This window comes from Notamacropus eugenii, chromosome 5 (assembly GCF_028372415.1).
Source record: "Notamacropus eugenii isolate mMacEug1 chromosome 5, mMacEug1.pri_v2, whole genome shotgun sequence".
Lineage (NCBI taxonomy): Eukaryota > Metazoa > Chordata > Mammalia > Diprotodontia > Macropodidae > Notamacropus > Notamacropus eugenii.
In genome coordinates, this window is record NC_092876.1 from 201058034 (window position 1) to 201084490 (window position 26457).

Here is a 26457-nt window from a genome sequence, read left to right on the forward strand (position 1 = left end):
AAGAATTAAGTACTGCTATGTCATTTTTGTGGCATCTTCCCATTTGGAGATGTGGATTTTCAGGGAAAACACAAGTGAAACACTCTGTTCACTGAGAGAGGGATGACTGCAGAGGGGAATGAGGCAGCACTGGTCACATGGCATCAAGGATAAAGCCCCATTATGCAAACCTCGTTCATCATTGTTTTGGTGTGTAAAGAAAGCTCCAATAGAGGGACTCACAAGTAGCATATGATTGTTGTTTATTGAGCTTGGCTCTGTCTCTTATTGTGACAGTGCCTGTGACATTTGCCTTGTTTGCCTGTGCTGTCTTTGGGATTGCTTGAGGTTCCTGTTTGTTGTTCAGTATGAAACTTGGAAAAGTTTTATTTGAGATAGCTAGATTATGACTGAATGGTGGCAAGGGAGCTGGGCTATGTGATTTTGGGGGTCCCTGGAAATCCTATATCCTATAACGTTTTCATTTCAGAAGTTTTATTGATATAAATCTTTTTATTACATGTAGAAATGACTTTGGTGGATTTTAATTATTTACCAGTAAACTCTGTGTATGACTGAAGCACACTGCAGTGTCTCTGTGATACCATCTTGGGGATCTATGCCTTGGTGCTACCCGGTTGAGGAAACCACTTTACAATGAAGTCATTTTGCAATTTGGGTAAATAATCCTTTTGAATGGATCCAGAATGGAACAGCCTCGTGCAGTTAAGGTGTCCAGAGAATAACAAAAACAACAAAGGATCAGTGTGTATTACAAATTTTCTTTAAGATTAAGTCATGTTCTGCCAGCCTTGTTTCTTTGACCTTGAACATGATTCTCGGAACTAACCTGAAGCTATTTGATTCCTGATAAGAATGGGTACTTATGAAATCTTACATAATACCTGTCCTCTAGGTGCGTCAGTGGATCAGAACATAGAACACGTGAGCTTTCAGTAGATATTCAGTCACAATAACAATAATGGCTGAAGCCCTGTCAAAGATTCATTTCGGTCTTTAACCACAGTTTGTATGGCATTATTTTTAGTATTAGCCACAAAGACTCTAAGATACCTCCTAGCCATGTTGCTGTGCTCTGGCCTCTACTCTGGACCTAACACTATGAGCTTTTGCCCTGGGACCTCTGTCTTCTGTTGGCTGAGCATTTACCATTTCTTACTTAGACCCAGACCCACCAGACCTCTCCTTGATAATCTTCATCCTGTGATGTGTACTATTTTCCCCATTTCTGCTTTCTGACTGGCTTCATAAATAGTAATCAACCCTACCAGAATACTCTTTCCTGGCCACCATTCCCTATGTGCATAGTCTTACCCAATTAAAATGTCAGCTAATTAAGAGCAGGAAATGTCTTGCTTGCTAGCATTATATCTCCAGCACTTAGCACAGTGCCAGGCATATAGAAGCCACTTAGTAAGTGCTCATTTGCTCATTCAACTTTGATATCCTCAAGTTTTTTCTTTGGATAAATCCAGAAAGCTAAATTGAATTTATTTTATCGGCATGACAATATGGACTTCACATTAATCATATAGTCATATCCACAGAAACCAAAATAAGGTATAAATAGAACATTATATTTAAATGATGTCCAACCAAATTTAAGTAATGTTTCTTGAATAAATGAAGTGTTTGTGAAATGTACATATGTTTATTTTGAAGGGATTTTTATGCTGTTAAAAGATTTTTTAAATAGAAATATTATCTTTGCTTTATCCTTGTGTACTGACATGGCATGTAAATTGGCATGATCCACTTTAAAATTATAAACATTAAATTGAGGTTTGGGCATTAACATATGCGTCATTTCCTCCAAAAGTCCTCTATTATCAGAATCTAAATCCAGAGTTATATAGTAGTAGAATGTGGTGAGGCTAGATTTGAACCTAGCTACCCTGACTCCAAAGCCAGGCATTTCTCTCCTATACTTACAGAATCTTAAAGGTAGAAAGTATTTTTAAGTGTTTGCTTTGCTCTAATGCCTATGTGGCTTCAGATAGACAAGGATGTGAAGGGAAAGAGCAAATACAGAGGATAATTCTGAATATTTTTTGTTACCTAAGTGATGCTCTAGGTAGCAGCAGAGAAATAACTCAGAGAGAAACCACCATAGGGCGCTTCGGCTGGCAAGCCTAGGATGACTTCCTGCTTGGAGAATTTCTTCCAGATCTCACAAATCACAGTGTTCTCTCCCTGTGGCAGCAGAATGATGCGAGTCTGTTTTTATGGCAACAGCCCAGGCCCTAACTCACCAGATGACAGTTCTTATAGTGGTTCTTGGCCACTGCTCCCTCTTCTGCCTCTGAAGAGCTGATTTTACTCATGCTCTGGACCCCATCCTCTTGACCCTGCAGATGAAGTTCCTTGAGATAATAAAAGTAACTGTCATTAATATAGTGTCTCCTATGTACTGTGTGCCTGGCAATGTGCTAAGGGCTTTATAAATGTTGTCTCATTTGGTCCTCATGACAACTTGAGGAGATAAGTGCTATTGTTATCCCCATTTTATAGGTGAGGAGACTGAGGCAGCTAAAAGCTAAATGAATTACCCAAGGTCACACAGCTAATAATAAGTGTCTAAGGCAAGATTTGAACTCAGTTTTTCCCAGTGCCAGGCCTACCACTCTATCTGCTCTACCACCAAAATGCCTACTACACTTAATACAAAGTGAGAGTTCACATTGATGCAAATAGGAGGAAAAACCCCACTGAATTCATGACCTTTATAGAAAGGATTCCATCTTTGTTTCTTTTGGTGGTATAGAATAGGAGAGATTATCCACAAGAACCTTTCATCTTCTCCAAACTGACCAAGCTTTAGTCTGGAAAGCTCTTCTTACCCCTTTTCTTGTGGATCCAATAAGATCCAATATGTGTAAAGAGTTTGCAAACCCCAATACTCTGTATAACTGTGACCCACTATTATGTTCATTTAACAGAAGACCTAAGGCAATAATTTCCAAAATTTTCATTGTTCAGTTCCAAGATAAAACTCATCTAAAGTGTTCTTTGAAAACCAGTTGCACATATGTGTGTATGTGTCCATACAAAGAGTTGTTGGTATGTTATTTCCCCTTTTTAGAACATGAACACCTTAAAAACAGGGACAACATTTCTGCCTTTTTTTGCATCCCCAGAGCTTAGCCCAGTGATGAACAGTTGGTCAGCAAGCATTTATTAAGCCTTACTGTGTACTAGGCATAAGAGCTGGGGATATGAAAAAGATAACATGGTACCTGAGCTCAAAGAACTCCTATACTAATGGGTAAGACAATATACAAAAATGCACGTTGTAAATGGAAGACATTCTCAGAGGGAAACTATCTGTTCAGTACATAGTAGCAGCTTAATATATAGTTCTCAATTGATTTAATAAGACAGCTTATTAAACAATATTTCTGATACTGATTCTTTTTCCTGTAGTCACTGACTAACCCACTGCTGAGTATATAAGAGAATAAAATGGGAGAACTAGGCTTCAGGGAGAAGAAAAAAAACAAAAACTTTTTCCAGCAGTGGGGAATTGGTTGGTGACACCAACATCACACGGTTGTTATAAAGCTTTGATAGCCTCTATTCATAGGTAGAAATATTGCAGTAGAAATGGTTCTTATAGTAGAAGTATTGTGGAAATGTAGTAGAAATATATATGTATGTACGTCATTTCAAGTGAGAATGTATATAAAGCATTTTGCATATTTCAGAGTACTATCTAAATGTTAGTTATTAGTCAAAGAAAGATAAAACTCATCTAAAACTAGGAATTCTTATTATGATTCTTATATAATTATTATGTATTTTATTCTTATAGAATTCTATTACAGAATGATTATCGAATTTTATTGTTATAGAATTCTATTATTAAATTATTATTGTTGAATTCTATTCTGTTATAGAATGATTATACTTAGTACATACTTCTCATTACAACTTGGGAATATGTTGTTTTCCCCTGGTCAGTTCCTTGAGGATAGGGACAGTTTCGTTTCTGTCTTTGCCTGGGATATATTAATGTGGGCTGATTTTTTTAAAAGGAAATCAGTTGATGAAAAATATTCCAAATGCCCTTGATGAATATCAGTGTGTAAGGGGAAGAAAAAGGACTTCATTTTATAGTATATAGACAGCATACAGTCTTTAATGAGGAAGGGGAAGAGTGCCAGAATGAAGTCAGCATCTTAATATTTCTGATTGCATCATCGACTCCAGTCATTATTTCACCTTCAATCCAGAGCAGGCATGACTAAGTAAATCAAGCAAACTGTGGTTTTTTTTAAATTGTAAATGTAAAATTAAGGTAGGGAAGCAATTGCCTGAAAAACAGTGTCTAAAGGATGATGCTTTGGCTGGGCAGAAGCTATGCTCTCTATAGTTTACTTGAAGGGAGCAACGGTCACTTTAAAATTACCTATTAGCAACACTTGCCACCATTGAAAATAAAAGTGCCTTTTCCACAGTTGTTATAGCACAGTCCCTCTTGTTTGATGGATATTGACAATTTATAGACTGGCAAGTGCATATTGTTTGTTTTCACTGATAACAAATGCCAAGATGCTGCACTCTTGAATTGTTTAAATGTGCAAAAAGGCACTCTGTGGACACGTCTGGATTTCCCAGCAAGATTGCTTTGGGATGATTACAGTGTGTCAGCTAGCCTTCACTAACTAACTGCTTTTGGATGGGGATGCCTTTCGTGAAAATAAGACGTTATTACGTAGGAGGAACCCGTTGCATTAGCAAGGCCACACAGAAATTGCTTAAGAAAACACAACAGAGGATTATGCCTGCTCTTTTCTTAAATCCCAGCAACAGCTGTTCTGGTGAACAGTAACAGTAGTTACACCATTTGTTTCAGTCTTCCCTTTCCATCTTTGTGTGGGGCAGTAGTGTGCTAAAGTGAGCAAATAAAAAAAGAAGGTAGAGGGAAGATAACCTGTTCCTCCACAGAGTTGTGGTATCAGTGAAGTTCAGAAAGTCAGATGCAGAGCTAGGAGGAACATCATATTGTGAAGGAATGTGTTGGGTGGGAAATGAAGAGATGGCTGACTTGAGTGCCCCCCTTAAACAGAGGTTCAGAGAGAAACTCTCATTTGGTCCAGCCTGGTCATTTTACAGATAAGGAAACTGACACCACGAGTGGCTTACCTAATGTAAATAAGTGACAGCGCCAGAATAATAACCCAGGTCCTTTGATTCCAAATTTAATGCTCTTTCCATTTAGTCTTTCCAAGTCTTCAGTTTTCTGATGGCATGTCTCAGAATAAGGTGAATTAAATTTAATTTTTTACTACACACACACTACTCTCTCTCTCTCCCTCTGGCCCTCCCCGCCCCCCCTACACACACCAGAGAGCATTTCTAGGAGAAATGACAAAAATAATAATAGAATCACAATTCCAGACAGGTTGAGAATTACTCTTATAAGATATAATGGCATAAAAGGGACAACATCCATGCGAACAGATATTTCAGATTAGCAGCAGCAGAAGGGAATTTTAACATAAAGTGAAGAGGTCATGTGTTTAGGTAAAACAATATTTATCATGTTTTAGTTCTTTCCTCCTAGAATATGGGAGGGATATTTCTTTAGACAGGAAAATAATAATTTCCCATCTTTGTTTGGTAAGGGAGGGTTTGAGGAATAGGTGATATTTTAAAAGGTCTTTGAAGGAGGGAGGAGATTACTTGGCAAAGTAGGGGGGAAAAGGCATGTCAAGGAGAATTTGTAAAGCCACTGAGCTGGGAGTGGGAGCACCAAAGGAAGGGAGTGGTGAGAAGGTTGGCATAGATAGATGGAAGGTAATTAAAGAACTCCCTACTCCAATGAAAAAGAATCCTAAGAAAAATTTATAAGCATCTCAACCCAGTTAAGATACTCCTTCCATCCTCAGCCCTTCTTTCCTCTAGCCTAAGGTACTCCTCAGTTTGAAGCTTGGTCTTATTTTAACTCTGTGAGACCACCAGGGGATATCATTCTCTCCTACAGTGCAAATGGATTATTTGTTCAAGTGCCTAGCATTTGGTATCATAAGTTTATATGAACATTTCTCACTCTGTCTGTTCCTTTATGTGATTTTTCCTGCCTTAAATTTAAAAAATCCATTCTGCAAATAGTTCATGAACGCCTCTCATTCTGTGCTTCAAGAAATGCAAAGAAATATAAAGCAGTCCTTATCCTCAGGGAGTTTATAGTCTGCTTCAATTCAATAAGCATTTCTTAAGGACCTACAGTTTTAGTGGTCCCCAGGGCTAGGGTTACCCAGATGAAATATGACACTGTTCCTTGTAAAATCTGAAGTCTTTTAAAGGGCATAAGACACATTAAACTTATTGTCCTTTTGTTACTCCTCATATGTATGTGATATTCCACAGTCCATCTCCATGCCTTTGTGTGGGCCATCTGTTCCCATTACCTAGACTGTTTTCCCTCCTTTTCTCAAAGTTCCTCTTACTCATGACCTTCTCCATTAAGTCTTTCCACATCCCCACCAATTCTAGTGCCTTCTCTCTTCCTCAAAACTCATATTGTGTTTGTAGATTCATTCTGCATATGTGTTATTTCCTCTTTGAGTAGGTATCTCAAACTCAATATATCCAAAACCAAACACATCTTTCCCACAATTTTACCCCTCTTTTGAGCTTCCCCTGTTTATGTCAGAGATACCACTGCCTTAGCCACTCAGGATTTCAAGGTCTGTCTTATCCTCCAAGTATTCTTTCTCATCTCACGTACATTCAGCTGCCAAATCTTGTCATTTCTTCCTGTACAACATCCCTGGCATCCATTCTCTTCTCTCCACCCACACAGCCAGCATTCCAGTTCAGTCCTTCATCACTTCTTGCATGGGCTATTGTATTATTCTCCTAATTAGCCTTCCTACCTCTAATGTCTCTCTATTCCATCTAATACATCATCTTCCACACAGCTCCCAAAGTGACTTTTCCTAAACCACAGGTAAGATGATGTCATTACTCTTCTTAATAACCCCCCAGGAGCTCCCTATTATCTCTAGGGCCAACTATAAATTCCTGAGTTTGGCATTTAAAGTCCTTTGTAATCCAGCCCCAACCTACCTTTTCAGCATTGTTACAGATCATTCCCCTTCATGTATGCAATTACTGGTTTTTGTATCTTGTACCCTATTTCCCACTTGTACTGTCTCCTCATGATTAGAATGTACTCCAGCCTTGCCGCCACTTCTCAAAATCTTAAAGATTTAAATCTCAAAGATTGAACTGAGGCCCAATCACCACCCCCTTTCAATAGGAGACTGTTCCTCATAACCCCAGTTGCTAGCAAACTAATTTATTTCCATTTTATATATTTGTACGTATTGTATTCCACAATGGAATGTAAGCTTCCTCAATTTCTAGAGGGTTCATTTTTCTCTTTGTATGCCCAACATCTAGCACAGTACATGTAGGTCCTTGACAAATGTTTTTTGATTGATGAATTGATTTACTTATGTATCAATTAATACATTCTGGAGTTCCAAAAGGAATTCTGTTTTACGGAGGGGCCCAGACCAGCCCTTGCTGGCTCCAAATAAACTTTCTGAACTTTCCTGAGACCAGACCTCCCAGAAGGCATAGGCATTTTCCTTTTCCCTCCATTTTTGCTCCCTTTTTTGCGATGCCTTCCCCCATTAGACTATAAACTTATTGAAGACAGGAACTGTATTTTTACTTGTATTTGTAATCCTGAGACTTAGTACGAGTGCTTAATAAATGCCTGTCACCTTAATGAGAATCCAGAGAGAGGTCAAAGAAGGGAGAGAGATGTGGGAGAAACACAGGAAAAGATAAATAATTATGTAAGAATTAAATGATACTAATGGCAATAATGATAAAAGAAATAAATCACAATGCAATATATGATCATTTAGCAACTGAGTAGTTACTAAATGAATAGTGTAGACCAGTATTACCAAACTCAAATAGAAATAGGGCCACTAATCCATATACAAGGATTCATGCAGGCTGCATATTGACTTAGTTTTAAAATGTAACATTATCTATACTTTATCATATTTTTATTTTTTAATGTTTCTCAATCATATTTTAATCTGCTTTAGATACACTCAGGAGTTTTGTGGGCTTCATGGGGTTTGATGGCAGCTTATTTGACACTTCCAGCGTAGACAATGATTGATGTGAGGTACTTAATTTATAAAAATGCAACTTCTAGGACTTCTTTAAATACACATAGCTGAGTTTCATTCTGCTCAATTCCAATCACCAACTCCTTTTATGTCTCTGCTATGACCTGGGTTCTGGGGGCTACAAAGACAAAAAGAAGATCATTCCTTCCTTTGTGGAACTTACTTCTACATTCTTCCAAACCTATAGAGGTCCTCATTGCTCTTATGTATTCTTAATGATGCTATTTTCACTTCTTGGCTTGTGTCTGTTGTTTAATTTGTATGTGGATCCACTGGAGTACCATGCTTTCCAAACTCTGTGACTTTTGCTGGTGGTTTTAGCTTGTTAAAAGTTCCCCATTTGTTTTTCTGATGTGCCCTCACCTTCATAATGCTATAGCAGGGGCTGTAATGGGGACAAAACAGTTTCCCAAACCATTGTCCAGCATGGCCCCATAGTCCTAAGCAATAGAATGGTTTCATAATGTCAAGTAATGATATTCTACACCTGCATTTGTTGTTGATGTTGTCTCGTACTGCGTGTGCTAAGTGATTCCAGGCAGTGAAAGCCAAGGTTGTCATTCTGCCCATTGAGTTGTAAGAACTGAACTTGAATAAGGTGACCTACATTAGTGCAGGAACATGGTGTTATTTCTGAAATGTTGAGGGATGACCCCATCATACTCACTCAGTGTATACTCAGAAACTGCTTCACAATTTTAACTTATCCTTTTACTTATTTTCATCCCAGGTAACAGTGTTTCTGAGCTGTGCTGTTCAGGTTTCAGTTCTTTTAGGTTCTAGCCGGTCCGCTCTCCTTCTGACAGGAGAACTTTATTAGTTTAAGGTTCCGTGGAACACAGCATCAAAAATAAAATGTCACTAAACCATAGTTCAGGGTGGAGTTTGAAAATGTTGGAAACATAAGCATCTCAAATGCCCTTTCTTTTTTTCCTTTCTTAGCTCAACCTTTGGTGAGATAGGTCCATTCCCCTTTACAGTAAGGAAAGTGAGGGAATTGAGGGGATTGATTAGGACAGCAAGTGGTTAATTGTAGGAATTGAATGAACCATACTGATTTGTGATTCATTTCTGGAGCTGTATCAGTTTCTCTTCAGTTATGAGTCTAGTTCAAATTCTGTCTTTTGAGAAAAGTTTACTCAATTGTGGGAACTGGGAGAAAACTTTATTGTATTATTTGAACCTAGCAGTGAGATGTAAAGATTGATAGTTTTGTCATAATTTTATGTCTTAAGCGGCCCATATGTCTTATCTGAAAACTGGCCCCATACTGACCAATCATTATCAGTTAATGTTTCCATGTTCTTTTGATTGTTTACAGATGCTTTAGGGAGTGGGGCACCTCCTTTTCTGATTTTAGGGAATTATACCTATTTGCTCTCTCCCTTCCAACTTGGAAAGGCCCTAATATTTCATCCAATTAGAAATCAAATAACCTAATGTATTGTTTCCTTTTAATTGGCCTATTTAATTCATTGTTTTTAATATATAAATTCTGTCTCCCTCTGAATTTGGGGTACAGGCCTAAGCTGAGGAGGTCTGGCCCTGGTTTGTTGGGCAATCGGCATGTATTGTTAATAAATCAATATGCTTAGCAAAACAAACCTTCGTTTCCTCAGTCATTTCATTTTTTTATCCATCACAACAGTAGCAGGTGTGTGACACCTGCATTTGCCTGAGAGTAACCATCTGTCTGCCATAGGGAGTGTAGAAATTATAGATCAGTGTCCATTGAATGACCTTCAGAGTGACCAAGATAGATGAGGATGCACTGCATATTAGAACTTTTTATATCTCTAATATAAGTGCAGATTCTTCCCCAGAGTATTCAGAGGTAAAAGATACAGTGTGAGCTCTTCTGTCACAGAATTCTCAAGTATGGAATTTTGCTGTCTGTAAAATTAAAATTGTTACAGCTGGCTCATGAAGGTGGGGACTGGTGCTGGCTTGCCTTGGAAATATCAACTTGTACTATTGCAGTTTTGTTCTCTTTTCTAAATAGAAGTAGTTTATAAACTTTGTCTTTACATGAATATGTATAATTCTCAAGTAGGAGGTTCCCAGTGTTTTGAAGCAAATGGATTGTAGACAATGGAAGGACAGTAAATGGATTGGTATATTTAATCCAAGAAAACTTCTTGCATGGAAAATAGTAACTAATGTTTATAGAATGCTCTAATGTTTGAACATCCCCTTGACTCCATCATCTGACATGAGCTTTCCAACAGCCCTGTGAGGTAGATACTATGGATATTGTAATCCTCATTTTTGAGGAAACTGAGCCTCGAACTCTAGGATCAAAGATTTAAAACTGGAAGGAAACTTGGAGAACATCAAGTTCAATCTCCTCATTTTGCAGACTAGGAAACTGAGGTTTGAGGGAGGAACGGGAAGGGAATAGATATTTATATTACACCTACTAGATGCCAGGCACTGTGCTAAGTGCTTTTTACAAATATTATCTCATTTGATCCTTACAACAATTGTGCAAGATAGATGCTATTATTTATCCTGATTTTACAGGTGAGAAAACTGAGGCAAACAGAGGTGAAGTGACTTGCCCAGGATCACACAGCTAGTAAATACCTGATGCTAGATTTGAACTTAGGTCATCCTGACTCCAGGCCCAGCACACTATACACAGTGCCACCTGCTGCCTCCCAAGGTCTAATAAAAATTGTAATTGCTAATAAAGATTAGAAGTGAAATCTGAACCCAGGTGTTCCAGACTCTAAATCTAGCACATGCATAGTGATAGGCCATAGTATAAGTCCATACATTACATATTGACCGTAAGTGTTGTTCAGTTGTTCCAGTCATGTCTGACTTTTCTTGACCCCATTTGGAGTTTTCTTGGCAAAGATATTGGAGTGGTTCACCATTGTCTTCTCCAGCTTATTTTAGAGATAAGAAACTGAGTCAAATAGGGTTAAATGATTTGCTCATGGTCACACAGCTAGTAAAAGTTTGAGTCCAGATTTGAACTCAGGAACATGAGTCTTCCTGTCTTCAGACTTGCCATCTAGCTGTGCTGACCATAAGTAGAAATATGTTATTTTCATTATTACATCTGAGTCCTGACTACTGGGAACAATGAATCCTGAAAAGTGATCACATTATTCAAATTTGCACTGCATATTTCCATTGGGCTGAAACCAGTGATCATATTTTACAAAATTATAACTTTGAAGAGTGTAAATTTGAATGCGTGCAACTTCACAGGGTTCATTATCACACTAATTGAAACTTAACTGTGCTTCATTTTCCTAATCATTACCTAAAACTCTAGAAGATTATATGTGTCAAACCTAGGCAAACTAACAAAATTACCTGGTCATTTATGACAAAATCTTCTATGATTAAAGTAGCTACTAAAGTCTTCCAGAGGGCCCCAGAATGATTAGCTTCAGAGATAACCAGTGATCAAGGGAAGCTACTGGTTGATCCAAGAAGCTCCCATGCCATTCCTGAAAAAGTTTTTCATTCTTGTTCTCCCAAAGTCTAGTGATAACCTATGAAGTTGTCTTTACACCTTTATGTCATAATCTCCAGATCACTTTCTCATCACCTACACAATCTCACTGCTTTGTTTAGTCATTTGTAAAGCATCTACCTGCGCAAAGCACTGTTCTAATAAGTAACACAAATACAAAGACCAAAAAAAAATGGATCTGCCCCTGCCCTCAAGAAACTTACGTTTAGAATACGTTCAATTATACGTTGCTCTCAAGAGTTTTTGCTTTCTTGATGTTCTGAATATATTCTTTGAGAATTCAACTACGCTTCTCATCTTGTGAAAAAAAAAATCCCCTAATAAAACTTTAATACAAAAACTAATAATCATAATAAGTAGGGGGATTAGGAAAGGCTTTTCCACAGGTGGTGTGCCCTGAGTGAGGCCTTAAAGGAAGCTAAGAATTTTCTTTAGAAATTTGAAGCCATGTGTTAATAAATGGTTTGAATAGGCAGTTTTTTGATAAAGAAATCCAAATTATATATAGTGACATGAAAATGCTCTAAATCATTGTTATTCAGAGAAACACAAATTAAAACACCTTTGAAATATCTCACACCTATCAAATTGGGGGAAATGACAAATGCAGTGGATGTGGACAAACTGGGACATTGTTACACTGTAAAACTGTGAACTGATCCAACCATTTTGGAGAGTAAGATGGAATTATTCCCAAAGAGTTGTATACCCTGTGTATAAACTGTGTATACCCTTTGACTAAGCAATACCACTATTAGGTCTGTTTCCTGAAGCAATCAGGAAAAAAGGAAAAGAACCTACATGTTTGAAATTTTTTATGGCTGTTCTCTTTGTGGTATCACAGAACTGGAAATTGATGGAATGTCCATTAACTGGGGAATGGCTGAACAAGTTGTAGTATATAATTGTTATGGAATATATTGCACTGTAATAAATGATGAGCTGGTTGATTTTAGAAAAACATGGAAAGACTTGCATTAAATAATGAAAAGTGAAATGAGCAGAATGAAGAGAAGTAACAGCAGTAACAGCAAAGAATAATGGTGAACAAACAAGCTATACTCAGTACTATAAATATTCAAATTAACCATAAAGGACCCATGAAGGAAGATCCTGTCTACCTCCAGAGAAAGAAATGAGAAGTAGAAATGAGGCATAGCATAATTTTTACTTATATTTATAAATCTGCATCAAATGGTGACATTCCCCAAAGCAGATTGAGATGGGAGAGGGAGACAATTTGGATCTTAAAATATAACAAAATAAAGAAAATTTGAAAAGAAAAAAAAGAACTTTGAAGACATAAATGTTTCCAAGCCTTTTTCCAGTTATTCCTTTCTGTGAGCTAGTATTCCTTCTCCCCACAATTACTCTTTCATTTTCATAGCCTAGCGAGCTAGCTGGCTGGAATGCATATAATGCTGTAAGGTTTCAAAAGCATTTTACAGATACATCATTTGACTCTCACAACAACTCTGGGAGTTGTTGTTATCCTCTATTACCGGTGAGGAAACTGAGGCAGACTTACACATTCACAGAGCTGGAAAGTACCTGGAGCAGGATTTGAGCTCAGGTCTTCCTGATTGCAGTTCTAGCACTCTATGTATTGCACCACCTAGCTGCTTCTAGTATAACTAATATATTGAATATCTATCTCAGGCAAGTGGCAAAGAATTTCTAAAAACTAAACAACTGAAAATTTGATTCTTGTGCCTTTTATTCTGCAAATTATTCACGTGCTATTACATAATTACCTAGTAATGTGAGATAGTAGAGGATTCTTGGGATTGCTGAAGGTTTTCAAGCACTGAATGGAAGGTCCTTTGGAGTCATCTCTTACCTGAAGCCTAATACGTGGTGGACTATGTGGCCAGACAGGTGGCAGTATTCCAGGCCTTTGGCTATGCCAGAACAAACCAGTATTTTCCTAGAGGCTCACCCTGTAAACATCTGCATGATAATATTTGTTAGTAGCATATGTCTTTAGGTAATGACAATCCCTTGCAGATTTTACCTGCAACTCATACTTTTAAGGAAAAGTGTCCTTTTCTAATCTTAAATGTAGAGCAAAATATCATGGAATCATAGGTAGTTTGAGAGATCGATGTCATAGAGGTCATAGGTTCATAAGGTTGGAGCTTCAGGAGAACTTAAGAGGTCATCTAGTCTGATTCCCTCACTGCCCTCATTTTACAGATGAAGGTAAGGCTTAGAGAAGCCGCCAAAATGGCCGAACTAGTGGTTGAGCTCAGGTGCTATTCACCAAAGTCTTCACACTGTACTAGAAGAACACTGAACCATTATAATCTGGTTGGCATAGGTAAGAATTGTTAGCAAGTTGCTTATTGAATCCACTAACACCTCTTTATTAAATTTTCAGAAAAATTAAATCTATTTGTAACCATAAACAATGAGATTATCTTGATTACTAAAATATGTTGCTAAAAACTATAAATTTCAGCATCACCAAAATTTCAAAACAATAGCAGTGCTTGCTAGTCCTCCGTTGAAAGAATAAACGTTGAAGGATTGGGCTACCAAATCATGGACAAATAAGGTCAATGGTTGTCCCAGTTTGTTGTTAGTGTTTTTAATTGGCTTAAATATAAAGATGGTGCCACAACATTTTCATCTGAAATAGAAGTGTTAATCAAAATAGACATGATAGAATCAGGAAAGACTGGGTTCAGATTCCACCTCTGACATGAGCTATGTGAGGATGGCAAGTCACATAATAAACTCCTTGAGCCTCTGAGACCTCATTGTAAAATGATGTTGAGAGTATCTGTAGTACCCACTTATCAGGCCTTAGAACCCTTTATTATAATGTCAGTAGCTATTTGTAATCTCTCCGAATCTGTTTCCTCCTCTGTAAAATGGACTTGAGCTATTGTGAGGATCAAATAAGATACTTTCTATAAAGTATTTTGTAAACTTTAAAAGGCTATATAAAGACCAACTATTACTAATGCCCCCCAAAATCAACTTCAGGAGTGGCTTTTATAACATTATAGAGTGAATTATCTGGACAAATGTCCATGTAGGTGAATAGAATTTGTCATGTATTCTTCCTATCTTAAGGTTGGAATGATAGAGTAGGATATCAATCAATGGTTTGATACAGGCCATTCTTGGAAGGAGTAATGGATAATAAATGAATTCTCAAGATACCTTCTACCTTCTCATAACTTGTGATAGATGGTAGATGCAGTGGATTAAGGAGATTTCAATTTGTATTTACAATCCTGCTACCAAAAAAAATGCAAAAATGTAGAGGACATTTTTATGGATGGTTGACAGGTTCATTTTTGTGGATGAATGAACAGTGACAGGGAAAAGAAGAGGAAAGCCAAAAAAACTCAATCCTTTAAATAACAATAAGAAACATTTACTATATGCTGTACTACTAAGCACTGAGAATACAAGTACAAGCAAAAAGCAACATGTGTGAACTCAAGGAGCTAACATTCTAATGGAAGAAGACAGCAAGCACATCAAAGGAAGTGGGAAAGGGGAAGGGGAAGAAGAGGGTAGTTCCCCTGAAACAGGGGCATTGATGGTATACTCTGATGAGTATACATAAAAAGATGATGACTGACCTGCTGCCCTCTTTCAGTGGAAGTTCTGGGAGGAGTCATCCATAGGGAGGGTAGAAGGTACTTCAAGGAGTGCAGAATGTGGGGAGGAACATCACAGCTTTAAAATATCAGTAATAGGGTATATTTTGTTCTTTTAGTATACACAACAGCCATGCGGCTAATAAAAATACAAAATGGCCATCATTCCTCTGTGATCCACTTTAGTATTGGTTGTGGAGTGGTAGAAAAGGGGGCAGAAGATAATAAGAATCCCCCAGTTCTTAGATCCTCTTTAAATATTAATTTAACTGTTAGTCCTCTGTGAGACTGTGGCCAGAAACCAACCATTTGGTACAATCCTGGCAAAACTACGCTGTGTACATGTAACACTTTATTATGGGACGCTCACGTTATTAATGGAGATGCCCCAAGCCTTACATCAGACACAGGGCAAAGTTATCAAAAGGGCCAAAGAGACTCAATCTCTTCAGCATGCTTTGAGTTCTCTTTGGTCTTCAAGTTGCTTTGGACCTTGCCAATGGACAACCTGAGTACTATGCTGGTAACCATGAAATATTAAAAGAGAAAAACCTCCAGCTCCCTGAGTATATACTCTATGGAAGGATATTGTAAAAATAAATATAGGAACAATCCAGTTGAAAAGATTTATGATTTGGAGTCTGTACTGAGAAAATTATCAATGGTGATGATCTCATAGGTGCATTGAAATATCTAATTATTATTAGGGTATGCAGTGTTCCTTCTGAGCTAGTTTTCCTTGTTTATGAAGCTATTTTAAATACCAAAATATTTTTATTTCAACTATTCTGCAGTAAAATATTTACAGATTTTATAGCATACTTCTTAAATGATTTAAAATAGATTTTTATTTTTCCTCCATGATTCAGTAATCAATATAGACACCAGTTTTTAGATTATGGTATAATATAATAATGTACCTTAAAGGCTAATGTGGTATTTACGACTGTTTTCTTCTAATTCACTAAATACTCTACTTTTTTAGTGTGTGCATCTGCTTTTATAGTCTCTCTAAGTCAAGCTATTAGTTGTTACTTCCTGCTGAGCTTGGTATGCATGCCTTTAGTAACTCAAACATCCTTCCCTCCCCTCTCTTGTGTTCTTTCCCCAATTAAAGTTATATGGGCTGAATAAATCTGATAATCATATTGTTAGAATTGCTTGTAAAGTAAGAGCTAATAGGTGGCAGGAGAGGCGGAATCTCCTTTATGAGCAAAAGGTACAAGCTTTCAGTATGTTGACTACAGGTACTATTTTGGCTGTGAAATCTTTTGTGCCTATTTCCTAGGTTTCCATCGGTGTTCTAAAAGGATGAAATCATTTGATGATGTGACTGTTAAATAATAATATCAAAACATATTTGTATAATAATATACTATTTACAAAGAATTTTTGAATCACACCTCTGATTTAATCTTCAGAACAATCCTGTGAGGTGGAAAAGGCAGGTATCATTAGCTACCTCTTACAGATGAAGGCCTGAGGGCTCAGAGAGGTCAGCTGACCTCTGTGGCCATGGAGCTTTCTTTGGGCTAGTTGAACAGATGGCCTCTGACTAGCAAAAGTAACAAAGGCACAGTGTAAAAAAATCACAAAGTACTAAAGTCAACCTCAAAAGGTTTAAATAGGCAGTAATTTTTGTAAGCCATATTTATGTAGGTTTAGCCTCCATAAGCCCTGGGGTCTTGATCCTAGCGCTTTATCACACTGAGGGGTTAGGTCTCCCTGAGTAGGGGTGACCTGATCTTCTCTTCATGGTTCTAGGGGTGTACATGTATAGTTAGGGGTCTTCTCTAATACTATTGGCTTGTGCCTCATTCCACTGAGTTCTTAATATCCTTTGCCAGTTATTTTTTTCAATATGATCCAGTGATACCATTTATCTCCTCAGCATCATCAATGATATTAATTAATGCTCAAGTGTCATTTAGCCAGTTAACATCCATTCATTTTTACATGATTGTTTACTGAGAAGATATAATAAGAACATTAGTACAAACATATCCCCTGTAGAACCCTGGGGTATATTCTGCCCTACAGTACCTCTGTCTCTAGGCAAAATGGGCTCAGACTTCAAGTGATTACTACAGAGTATTTTCTCCCACCAAGTTCATTTCTATATGTATCTTAGCCAGTGGACAGAGTCGATCCATTGCCACAACAGGAAATGGGGTCTCAAAGTCAATCCACTGCTTGTAGGTTAAGCAGGTCACTCCTCAAAGCCTCACTGGCACACCAGGCTTGGTTGCCAGTTTCCGGACCTCTGGGGGCCTGTTTTCCCAGGCTTTCACAACTCACGAGGTCTTGGCTTTCTCCAATACCCTTCACTTAAGAGTCAATCAGTCAATAAGCATTTATAATTTATTATGTGCCAAGCACTGGGATAAGCCCTGGAGATACAAAGAAAGGCAAAATATAGCCCTAGAACACTAGCATTTAGGGAGATAAAGGAAGATGGGATTTATCTGGGACTTAAAAGAAGTCTGAGAAGCCAGGAGGAAGAGATGAGAAAGGAGAGAATTCCAAATATGGAGGACAGCCAGTGAAAATACTTAAAGTTTAGAGATAGCATGTCTTGGGTGAGACCAGTGTTACTGCATGCATCACAGAGTACTTGGGGTGAATGAAGAGTAGAGAAGACTGGAAAGGTAGGAGAGAACGAGGTTGTAAAGGACTTTAAACGACAAATATATTTTATATTTAATCCTGGAGGTAATTGGGAACTACTGGAGTTTATTGAATAAGAGAGTAACATGGTCAGATCTATACTTTAGGAAGACTGATTTAACAACTGAGTGGATGAATTAGAGTGGGGAGAGACTTGAGGCATGGAAAGCAACAGACTTTATAGCAACCAGGAGTGAGATGATGAGGGCCTTTGCCACAGTGATTAAAGTGTCTGAGAAAAGAAGGGTGTATAAGAGAGAGGTTATACAGGTAGAATCAACAGACCTTAGTAATAGATTCTCTCAGGGAAGGAAGTAAGAGTTAGGAGTCAAAGGTGACCCCTAAGCTGTAAGCCTGGGGGACTTGAGAGGCACCCTCAACAGTAATAACAAAGTTCAGAAGTAAGGATTTGGGGAGGAAAAAATGAGTTCAGTTTTAGATATATTGGGTATAAAATGTCTTTGGGACAACCATTTTGAGATGTCTAATGGGTAGTTGGAGAAGTGAGTCTGGAGTTAAGAGAGAGTGGACACAACAAAGAGAGAAACAACAAGAGGGCTGTTCTCACAGATCGTGGCCCAAGTGTAGATAAGGCCCAAAGCTTCTCCCTGCCACCCTGCTCTACCCAGTATTCTTCCCTTAGTCTCCCCAGGAAAGAGAGAGGTCAAGTAGTCCCACTGGAATCTTTGTATGCACACTCAGTTCCAGCTCAGCAGCCAATCAGAGGCCTCGAATACATGGTAAACAGACAGGAAGCAATCGTAGAATCCCTGGGCCTGCTCCAAAGTCCACATAGACTTGTATCAGAGTATTCTGTACATGCTTTTAACAGCTGAACTCTCATTGGCCAGCTGTCCTTTACACAGAAGTATCAAATCATGCTTAGAAACCTCAATCTTTAAAAGTCCTATAATAAAATCAGAGTTTTTTTCTGGAAAGAAGATAAATGAAATGAGCAGAGATGGATTTTATTTCCATATTCTTGGGATGCTAACATAAATAACATTGTTTTTATTGAACAATGAGCACAACTTGAAAGGTTGATCTCCAAATAGCTCAGGCAACTTGGAAGCTGTCAGAGGTCAAACTTTAAGTCCCATTCAGGCCCCTGGTTTTTGGTAAAAGATAAATTGAATGAAAGAACTCTGTTCACAAACTCTTGACATGTCTGTGGGCACATACTATATTTGATCCCATTTTAGTAATGCATAAAACAAAGGCTTTATTTCCTCCTTAGCTTTCACATTTTGAGATAAAATCCCTAAAAACTAGGATTCTGTCATTTTAAGAAGTTTTAACCAGGATGGTATTAAGTCCCAGCCACTACCTATGTCTGTTTGATTATAGTGAATAGTCTTTCTTAATCTGAAATGTCCCCCCACCCCGACCCCATTCAATAATGAAAGAAACAGAGAAGGAAGTGAGGAAGGGAGAGAACAGTAGGTCAGCAAGCAGTTAAGTACCTATTATTTGCCAGGCACTATATTGAGAGGAGGATACAAAGAGAGGAAAACCCTTGTCCTCAAGGAACTCACAGTCTAATCTCTAATGCAACTGGAAATAGAAAGGAAGGAAGGAAAGATGAAAGTAAGGATCAGAAGGAAAGAAGGACTTCCAGCAAGGAAGGAAGAAGGGAAGGAGGAAAAGGAAAGAGGAAGGAAAGGAGAGTGGGAGAGAGGGAGAAAAGGAGGGTTTATTAAGCGTTTACTATGTGCCAAGCACTTTTATAAGCAGTAGGGATACAAATACAAAGGCACGGACAAGCCCCGACTTTAAGGAACATATGTTTTGATATTGGGGACTGGTAGCCAGAGAGAGGCATTTTGGTCTGGAAAGTTACTAGACTGGTGAGTGAGACTGTCTCTGAAGAAAGCCTTTCTTTAATGAATTAAACAAAAGTTAGAACGTTTCTTGTCTTACGGTGATAGTCATATTTTCTTAAACTTCCAAGGATGAGAGCAGGGCCTCTTTCTTATTTCCCTCCATCCTACTCAGGACCTTTGGCAGTGGTGTACAATAAATGTTTGTTAGGCAAATGAATGAATGTCTACACCAATTTTCTGTTAGTCAGTGAAAATAGATTTTATAACTAAAATTGTGCCCAGGTAAAGATCAATTCATTTCATTTTGGTTCAAGTAAGAATGATTTTGAATTTTCCTTTTTCATGTCTTAGTCATTATCCTGTAAAGCCTCTCTTCTCATAAAGGGCAAAACACTTAACACATACAAGGCTTGGTGCACCTTCTTGCCCTTACAAATTAAGTCCTTAGGTTGGTTTATGTTGTGTGCCTTTTTAAATAATATAATTATAGTTTTAAAAAACCAATCACACTTCCTTGAGTTATTTCAGCCGATTTTAAGCATGTCATTTTCTTTAGGGGTGTGTGGTTTCTCCCTGACTCTTGACTTGGAAAAAGGATTGTCTCTTGTTGATTTTGTCTGAAAGAATTTAAGCTGTTTAAAGACCATTTGCACTTCTGGTGAAAAGTTCAAAAGCTAGGGTGTTTATCACCCATCCTATGTTACCTCCCTCCTTTACATTTCTTCAGTCCCAAAAAAATCAACCAACTCCAGCTAGTTTGGACTGTGGGAGAATGAATGTATTTGGTATGCATGGATTGTTTATGGACAGACTGGGGGGGGGGGGGGGTTCAGTCTCATGTTCCTGGAGTGCTTTGACTGGTTTCACTAATCTGTCAGTAGAGTATGTACTTGGGAGATAAATATAGACAGACAGCAACCCTGAAAGTTGTAGGTCACTGTCATACTGTGGAGCTAAAAATTACCCCTTTGGTATGGAGAGTGCCTGCTTGTACTGAAGACTTGCTTTAGTTTGTATCTTACCATAGGTCTTTAGCACCTGCCCAAGAGTACACCTTCTCTCCTCCCCTTTCCCCCCCACCAAAATAAGACACAAGCCAGCCTGTTGCTGAGACATTTATGTCAGAAGTGAGTTACGGGACCATGGAGTTGGCAGCATTTCTTGCTCTGGAAAACAGTCTGTTTTAGAGGCTTGAGAATTTAGTTTGTTATACCTTCTTAGGCTCATGGAGATTACAACAGCCTGTTGGAGAAGATCCTGTGTGATCAGCTTTATCAAGGGGCTTGGTAGGTATAAAAAAGTCTGTTTGCATAGCCGTTTCTGTCATTTATTTACTTAAATGCAGTTTAGAACACGTATGGCATGCTTAAGAGGGCAGTGGATTTTTAGGGTCCGTTAGAGACAATAGGCTTTCTGCAATGTTTATGTTCAGAGGCAGGACTGTTTCCTACCTTTTAAGTGATCTGATAGAATGGGCTTTTATAATCTATGGTTGTTATGTTTTCAGAGGCCATGACTCGGTCCGTATTGTAACTGGACCTGCATAATAAGTCATTGTAACAGATTTTTCTCTATAGTGAACTTCTGAAAATTTGGATGGTATGAAGTACTCAGTGGTTATAATTATAAAAAACAAAAGAATCAGTGTATAAAATAGCTTAAAAAATTGTGTGTTCACCCCAGTATTTTCCTCATTATCCTTGGTAGTGAGACAGAGGACAGATTCAGCTCAGCTTATTCTAAATACTGTAACTCCTTCTCTGTCACTGGGATTTAAATACAGAGATATGGATTCTACCTCTATAGTTCCATGCTTATCTTTCTCTGACAATTAAAAAAGAAAATATTTTTTCCTGGTTGCTCTTTTAGGGGGGAGTTCAGGGGAGGAGAAGAAGACTGAGGGAAGTAAAGGACCAGATTTGTGATGTTTCAGTTTGGGCAACTCCTGGTATAGGAACTCCTTCCACCAAAACTAATTCCTAATTTATCTGTGAGTTACAGCTGTGTGACTTGCCCATAGCCAGTATGTGTCAGGGGCAGGACTTGACCCCAGATCTGAATTCCAGTGTGGCTAGCTAGCTGTGTGACTCTAGGCAAGTCACTTAACCATGGTTGTGTTTTCATTTGTAAAATGAGCTGGAGCAAGAAGTGACAGACCAATCCAGTATCTTTGCCTTAAACCCCAAATGAGGTCATAGAGAGTCAGACATGACTGAAAAATGAATGAACAACAAGAAAAGATACTTACTAACTATGTGACCCTGGGCAAGTCATTCAACCTCTATTTACCTCAGTTTCATCATCTGTGAAATGGGAATAATAATAGCATCTACCTTCCAGGTTTGTTGTGAGGATCAGATGAGATAATATTTCTTAAAGTGCTTAGCACAGTACCCGGCATATAGTAGGTACTATATAAATGTCAGCTGTTGTTGTCTGAAAAAAGAAAACAACTAAAAAGATCTGTGGGTTTTGATAGATTGTAAGCTAAATTTAAGTCAACAATAGGATATGACAGCCAAGAAAGTTAATGCAGTCTTAAAGCCTAGTGTCTAGGACTAGGGAAGTGCTAGCCCCTAGCCCCTAGTGCTTTGCCCTAGTCAATCTACATCCATACTGTTGTGTTCAATTCTGTGTGTTGCATTTTTAAAGAGCATTGGAGAGCTAAAGAGTATTCAGAAAAGGTTGACTAGGACAGTGAAAGGTCTCAAGTTTATATCTTATGGGGATCAGTTGAAGGAAATGGGGGTATTTGGGCAGGAAAAAAATACGTGGGAAGGCATAATGATTATCTTCAGTGAACTATTATCTATGTGAAAATGTCTGTCTGTTTTCTTTGGCCCTAGATAGGAGTTCTTAGAAAGGTTATCTGTAGACTTTTTTTTTTTCATTATCTCTTTTTAAAATTTTTATTTATTTTATGCTTAATTTATGAAATAAAACAAGCATTTCCATAATAGTATAATAAAAAGATGATTGCACGCAAAAGTACAAAACTCAATATTTTTAAAAATGTTTTTGATAATTGTATTTCAGTGTAACTGGTTTCATTTGTAATCCAATGTATTTATTTTATGCATTAAAAATATTATTCCAAGGAGGGGTTCATTTTCTTCACACCACTGAGATCTATCACACACACACACACACACACGTTAGGAACCCCTGCCCTAGACAGGAACAGTAGGTTGCAGGGAGATAAATTTAGGTTTGATATAAGAATTACAAATAGCTAGCAATTAGGATGATCCGAAAATAGAATGGGCTTTTTCAGGAAGTAGTAGATTCTCCTCATTGGAAGTCTGGTAGGCAAGGCTAGATAAACACTTGTCAGATTTTCTTGTAGAAAGAATTCTTATTCAAGTATGTTTTGAATTAGATGAAATTGGATGAAATTCCTTTCAGCTTTGAAATTCTATGATCTGTGTTCCTCTAGTATCAAAGTTATGGTAGTAACTTTCATTTTAACATAAAACTTTAAGCAGTCTAACTGTGGGCCTCCATTTCACCTTTCTGTTTAAAGAGATGTAAGAATAAAATAGCATATGATTGATGACTAGTTAATATGAAGAAGAATCATACTGAATTCTTTTGTTAACAAAAGCAGCTTAGGGAGCGTCACACATAGAACGTTGGACCTGGAGTCAGAAAGACATATCAGTTGGTTAAGATACTCATTGCATTTATTGTTAACACTTTTTAATCCGTGTAGGGTGGGGTTTTTTTTAACCTTCAAAATTTTAAAAATGATATACCATATATACAGTATTGTTTCTTAAATTTGAAAGAAAATGCTGTTGTTATTTTGTGCCTCAACATGAAAATCTTCCCAGTCCTCTTATTTGATAACCCTGAGATATCACTGGACCATGTTATAATTGCCTGTATCCCTACCTTCTCTTATCTTCCCCTTTACAAATAGCTCTACTAAATTATGCAGAGATATCTTTTCATGGGTATAATAGACAAATTTTATTTTAAGTACTCCATGTTGATTTGTATATTTCTATATTAGTATTAATATTTCATATTTATGTAACATTACAAGTTTTGCAAAATACTTTCCTTTCCATACATTAATTATCTCTGATTCTCCCAACAACCTTGGAAGGTTATATTTGCATTTAACAGGAAACTGTAACTCAGGGAGTTGAAGTGATTTTTTTTTCCCCCAGGGGTCATATAACTGATGTGGGATTCATGCTGAGGTCTTCCTGATTCCCAAGTATCAGAGCTCTGTCTGCTTACACCATGCTGCTCAGTCTACAATCATCACTGTTTCTGATACTAACCTGTAAATACCTAGTCATGGGCTGTGTTTGTACATGATGTGTATTTCACTTCACAATTCTATGTGCATTGAATAAGTATTTGGATGTTATTTAGACATACATACTTCAAAGAGCTGATCTTTCACTGGAGTGGGTACTCTCTCCAGTGATGCAGTTCATGATCCCTTTGTGCCCTAACTATCTTATTTTCAAGAGTTCCTGTGACCAAAAAAAGAAAAAGTAATCAACTTCAGACCAGTCTTCCAGTGATGAGCTGGAACTTAGCTCTGCTGATGTGCAGATGGCGGATGTATAGTCAGTGTGGTGCTGGGCTCAAACTTGAAATCTTTCCAGGTGGGTAGGACCTGTCAGGGCTTGTACTCTGTTGTCACTTCATTCAAGAAGAATGGAGGTGATATGATGAGGTGATTGTGTTATGCATAAAACACACACACGCATGCACACATGCTAACTCTGCCATGAAGACTTTGGCATAAGGATATGTCCCAGATAGGAAAGAAATAATAGTCCTCGTAGTTGTCTTGGATCATCTTCATCATTCTGCTCAGCTCTGTCTTCCATAGCCAAGGATATAAGACAGCTCCTATCACTAGGGTCTGGGGATACTTTGATCTCTTATGTTTTATAAGGTTGGAATTTTTCAGGACAATACTTTTACTGGTCAACTAGGAAAAAGACAAACAAACAAGAAGGGAATGACAGAAATCAAGAAGTAGAAGAGGTGTGTGTGGTTTAATCTTGAGGGAAATAGGGGCTAATTACAGATCAGTCTGACTGACACAGCTCATGGCCCCCTTATCTTTAATCGCTCTGAGAGTTTTCTCTCCTTTCTTCTTCAGTTATGCTTCTGTTCCTTGATCTGAACCTGGTTTCTCTTTGGTCTGGGGTTCTTAACCATTTTTGTGTATCATGGAGCCCTTTGGCAGTCAGGTAAAATCTATATATGCCTTCTCAGAATCCTGTTTCTAAATGCATGAAATAAAATATGTAGGATTACAAAGGAAAGTAATTATATTTAGCGTAGTCATCAAAATATATTTTAAAACCAAGTTCACAGACTCATTGTCCTAGTCCCTCCGTTGCTTTATTGACAAGCACCATTGTCCCTGGAGTCTATCTGGATATTATAAAATCCTGTGCAGTATCCAGGGGGGAAAAGTCTTATTTCTATATCCGGACTTTCACCCTATTAATCTGCTCACTAAGCTTTGATTTCCATCTTGGGGGAAGCCTCTAATACTTAATTTGTTTGGACAGTAGAGATAGATAAGTCTTGAGCTCACTAAGGTAATAAGCCCTGGTTGCCAGCCCTGCCCAACAGCTTGGGTTTTCTTGTCATCTTCCTTTATAACTCCCAATGAGTCTTCTAGCAGATTAGGTTTTTTTCCTTCCCCCTTTGATCCTGTTGCTAGAGGGTTACAGTAGAAAAATACTCCATACCCATAAAAATGATAACTGAAAATTATAATTGGAAAAAATGTGATATGGTAGGAAGATCATAAAATGCAAAATCAGAAGACCTGAGTTAGAATTCTAGTTCTGACCTTGACAGTGTTATTTAGCAAATCAGTTGTCTTCTCAGGGCCTCAGTTTCCTCACCTCTTCTTTGACGTTATGTTATTCAGTAAGTAGGGGTATCATAGTTGCTACAATGTCACTATGGTACTATGTTTTTACATATGTATGCACACACATACGTGTGTACATTTGTCCACATACACACAAGTCAGTGCGTGTAAAGATATTAACTAAGCATGACAGAAGTCTCCATTTTTATTGGGTTTTCAGGTATAATTCTGAGAAGATTCTAAAATATGATTTTATTCAGGTTCTTGTTGGAGTAGCCTTCTGTTTGTTCTCTCTGCTGTCAGTCTTTCCTTTATCATATATATCCCAGAAATCACCACCAGGTTATCTTTCTTAAACTATGACTTTGAGCATGCTACTCCCTTCTCCCGCCCCCCCTCCCCAAAACTCCAATAACTCCATTGCCTACAGAATAAAATTCTAGTTAGCTTTGTGTTCCAAATCCCTTATAATCTGGTCCCTTGCCTATTTAACTCCACTCATGGACACTCTGCCCAAGCCAGGCCTGATTTCTTGGCCACACATTCCACTTTCCCACCTGTTGCCTTTTTTGTTCTGTTGGCCTATCAGAATCCTGTCCTTCCTTCAGAATCCATTTCTGATTCCCACCTGTTACATAAAAGTCTTCTCTGACCTTCTCAGCCAGAGGAGGTTTTTCGCTTCTCTGATCTCTTTTCATTCTCATTGACTATACTAGTCATATAATAGCAAAATGTGGAAATAGGACCAGGAAAATCTGGGATCAGGTCCTATCCTGACTGTTCATTGATTGTCTGACTTTAAGCAAGTCATTTGACTTTCCTGAGCATCAATTTC

The 26457-nt window shown here is 37.9% G+C and overlaps 1 protein-coding gene across 9 annotated transcripts in view; it reads left to right on the plus strand.

Moving 5' to 3' along the window:
- FRY (FRY microtubule binding protein) overlaps window positions 1-26457 on the plus strand; it is a 566260-nt gene that overhangs the window by 263061 nt on the left and 276742 nt on the right. Inside the window, exon 1 of one of the 9 annotated variants that reach the window (XM_072611866.1) lies at window positions 20701-21048. The exons of the other annotated variants lie outside the window; for them this stretch is intronic. Coding sequence (XP_072467967.1) covers window positions 20988-21048 — 61 coding nt within the window. The 5' untranslated portion in view covers window positions 20701-20987. Of the gene's footprint in view, window positions 1-20700; window positions 21049-26457 lie in introns of those variants that run through there. 9 annotated transcript variants of the gene reach the window in all.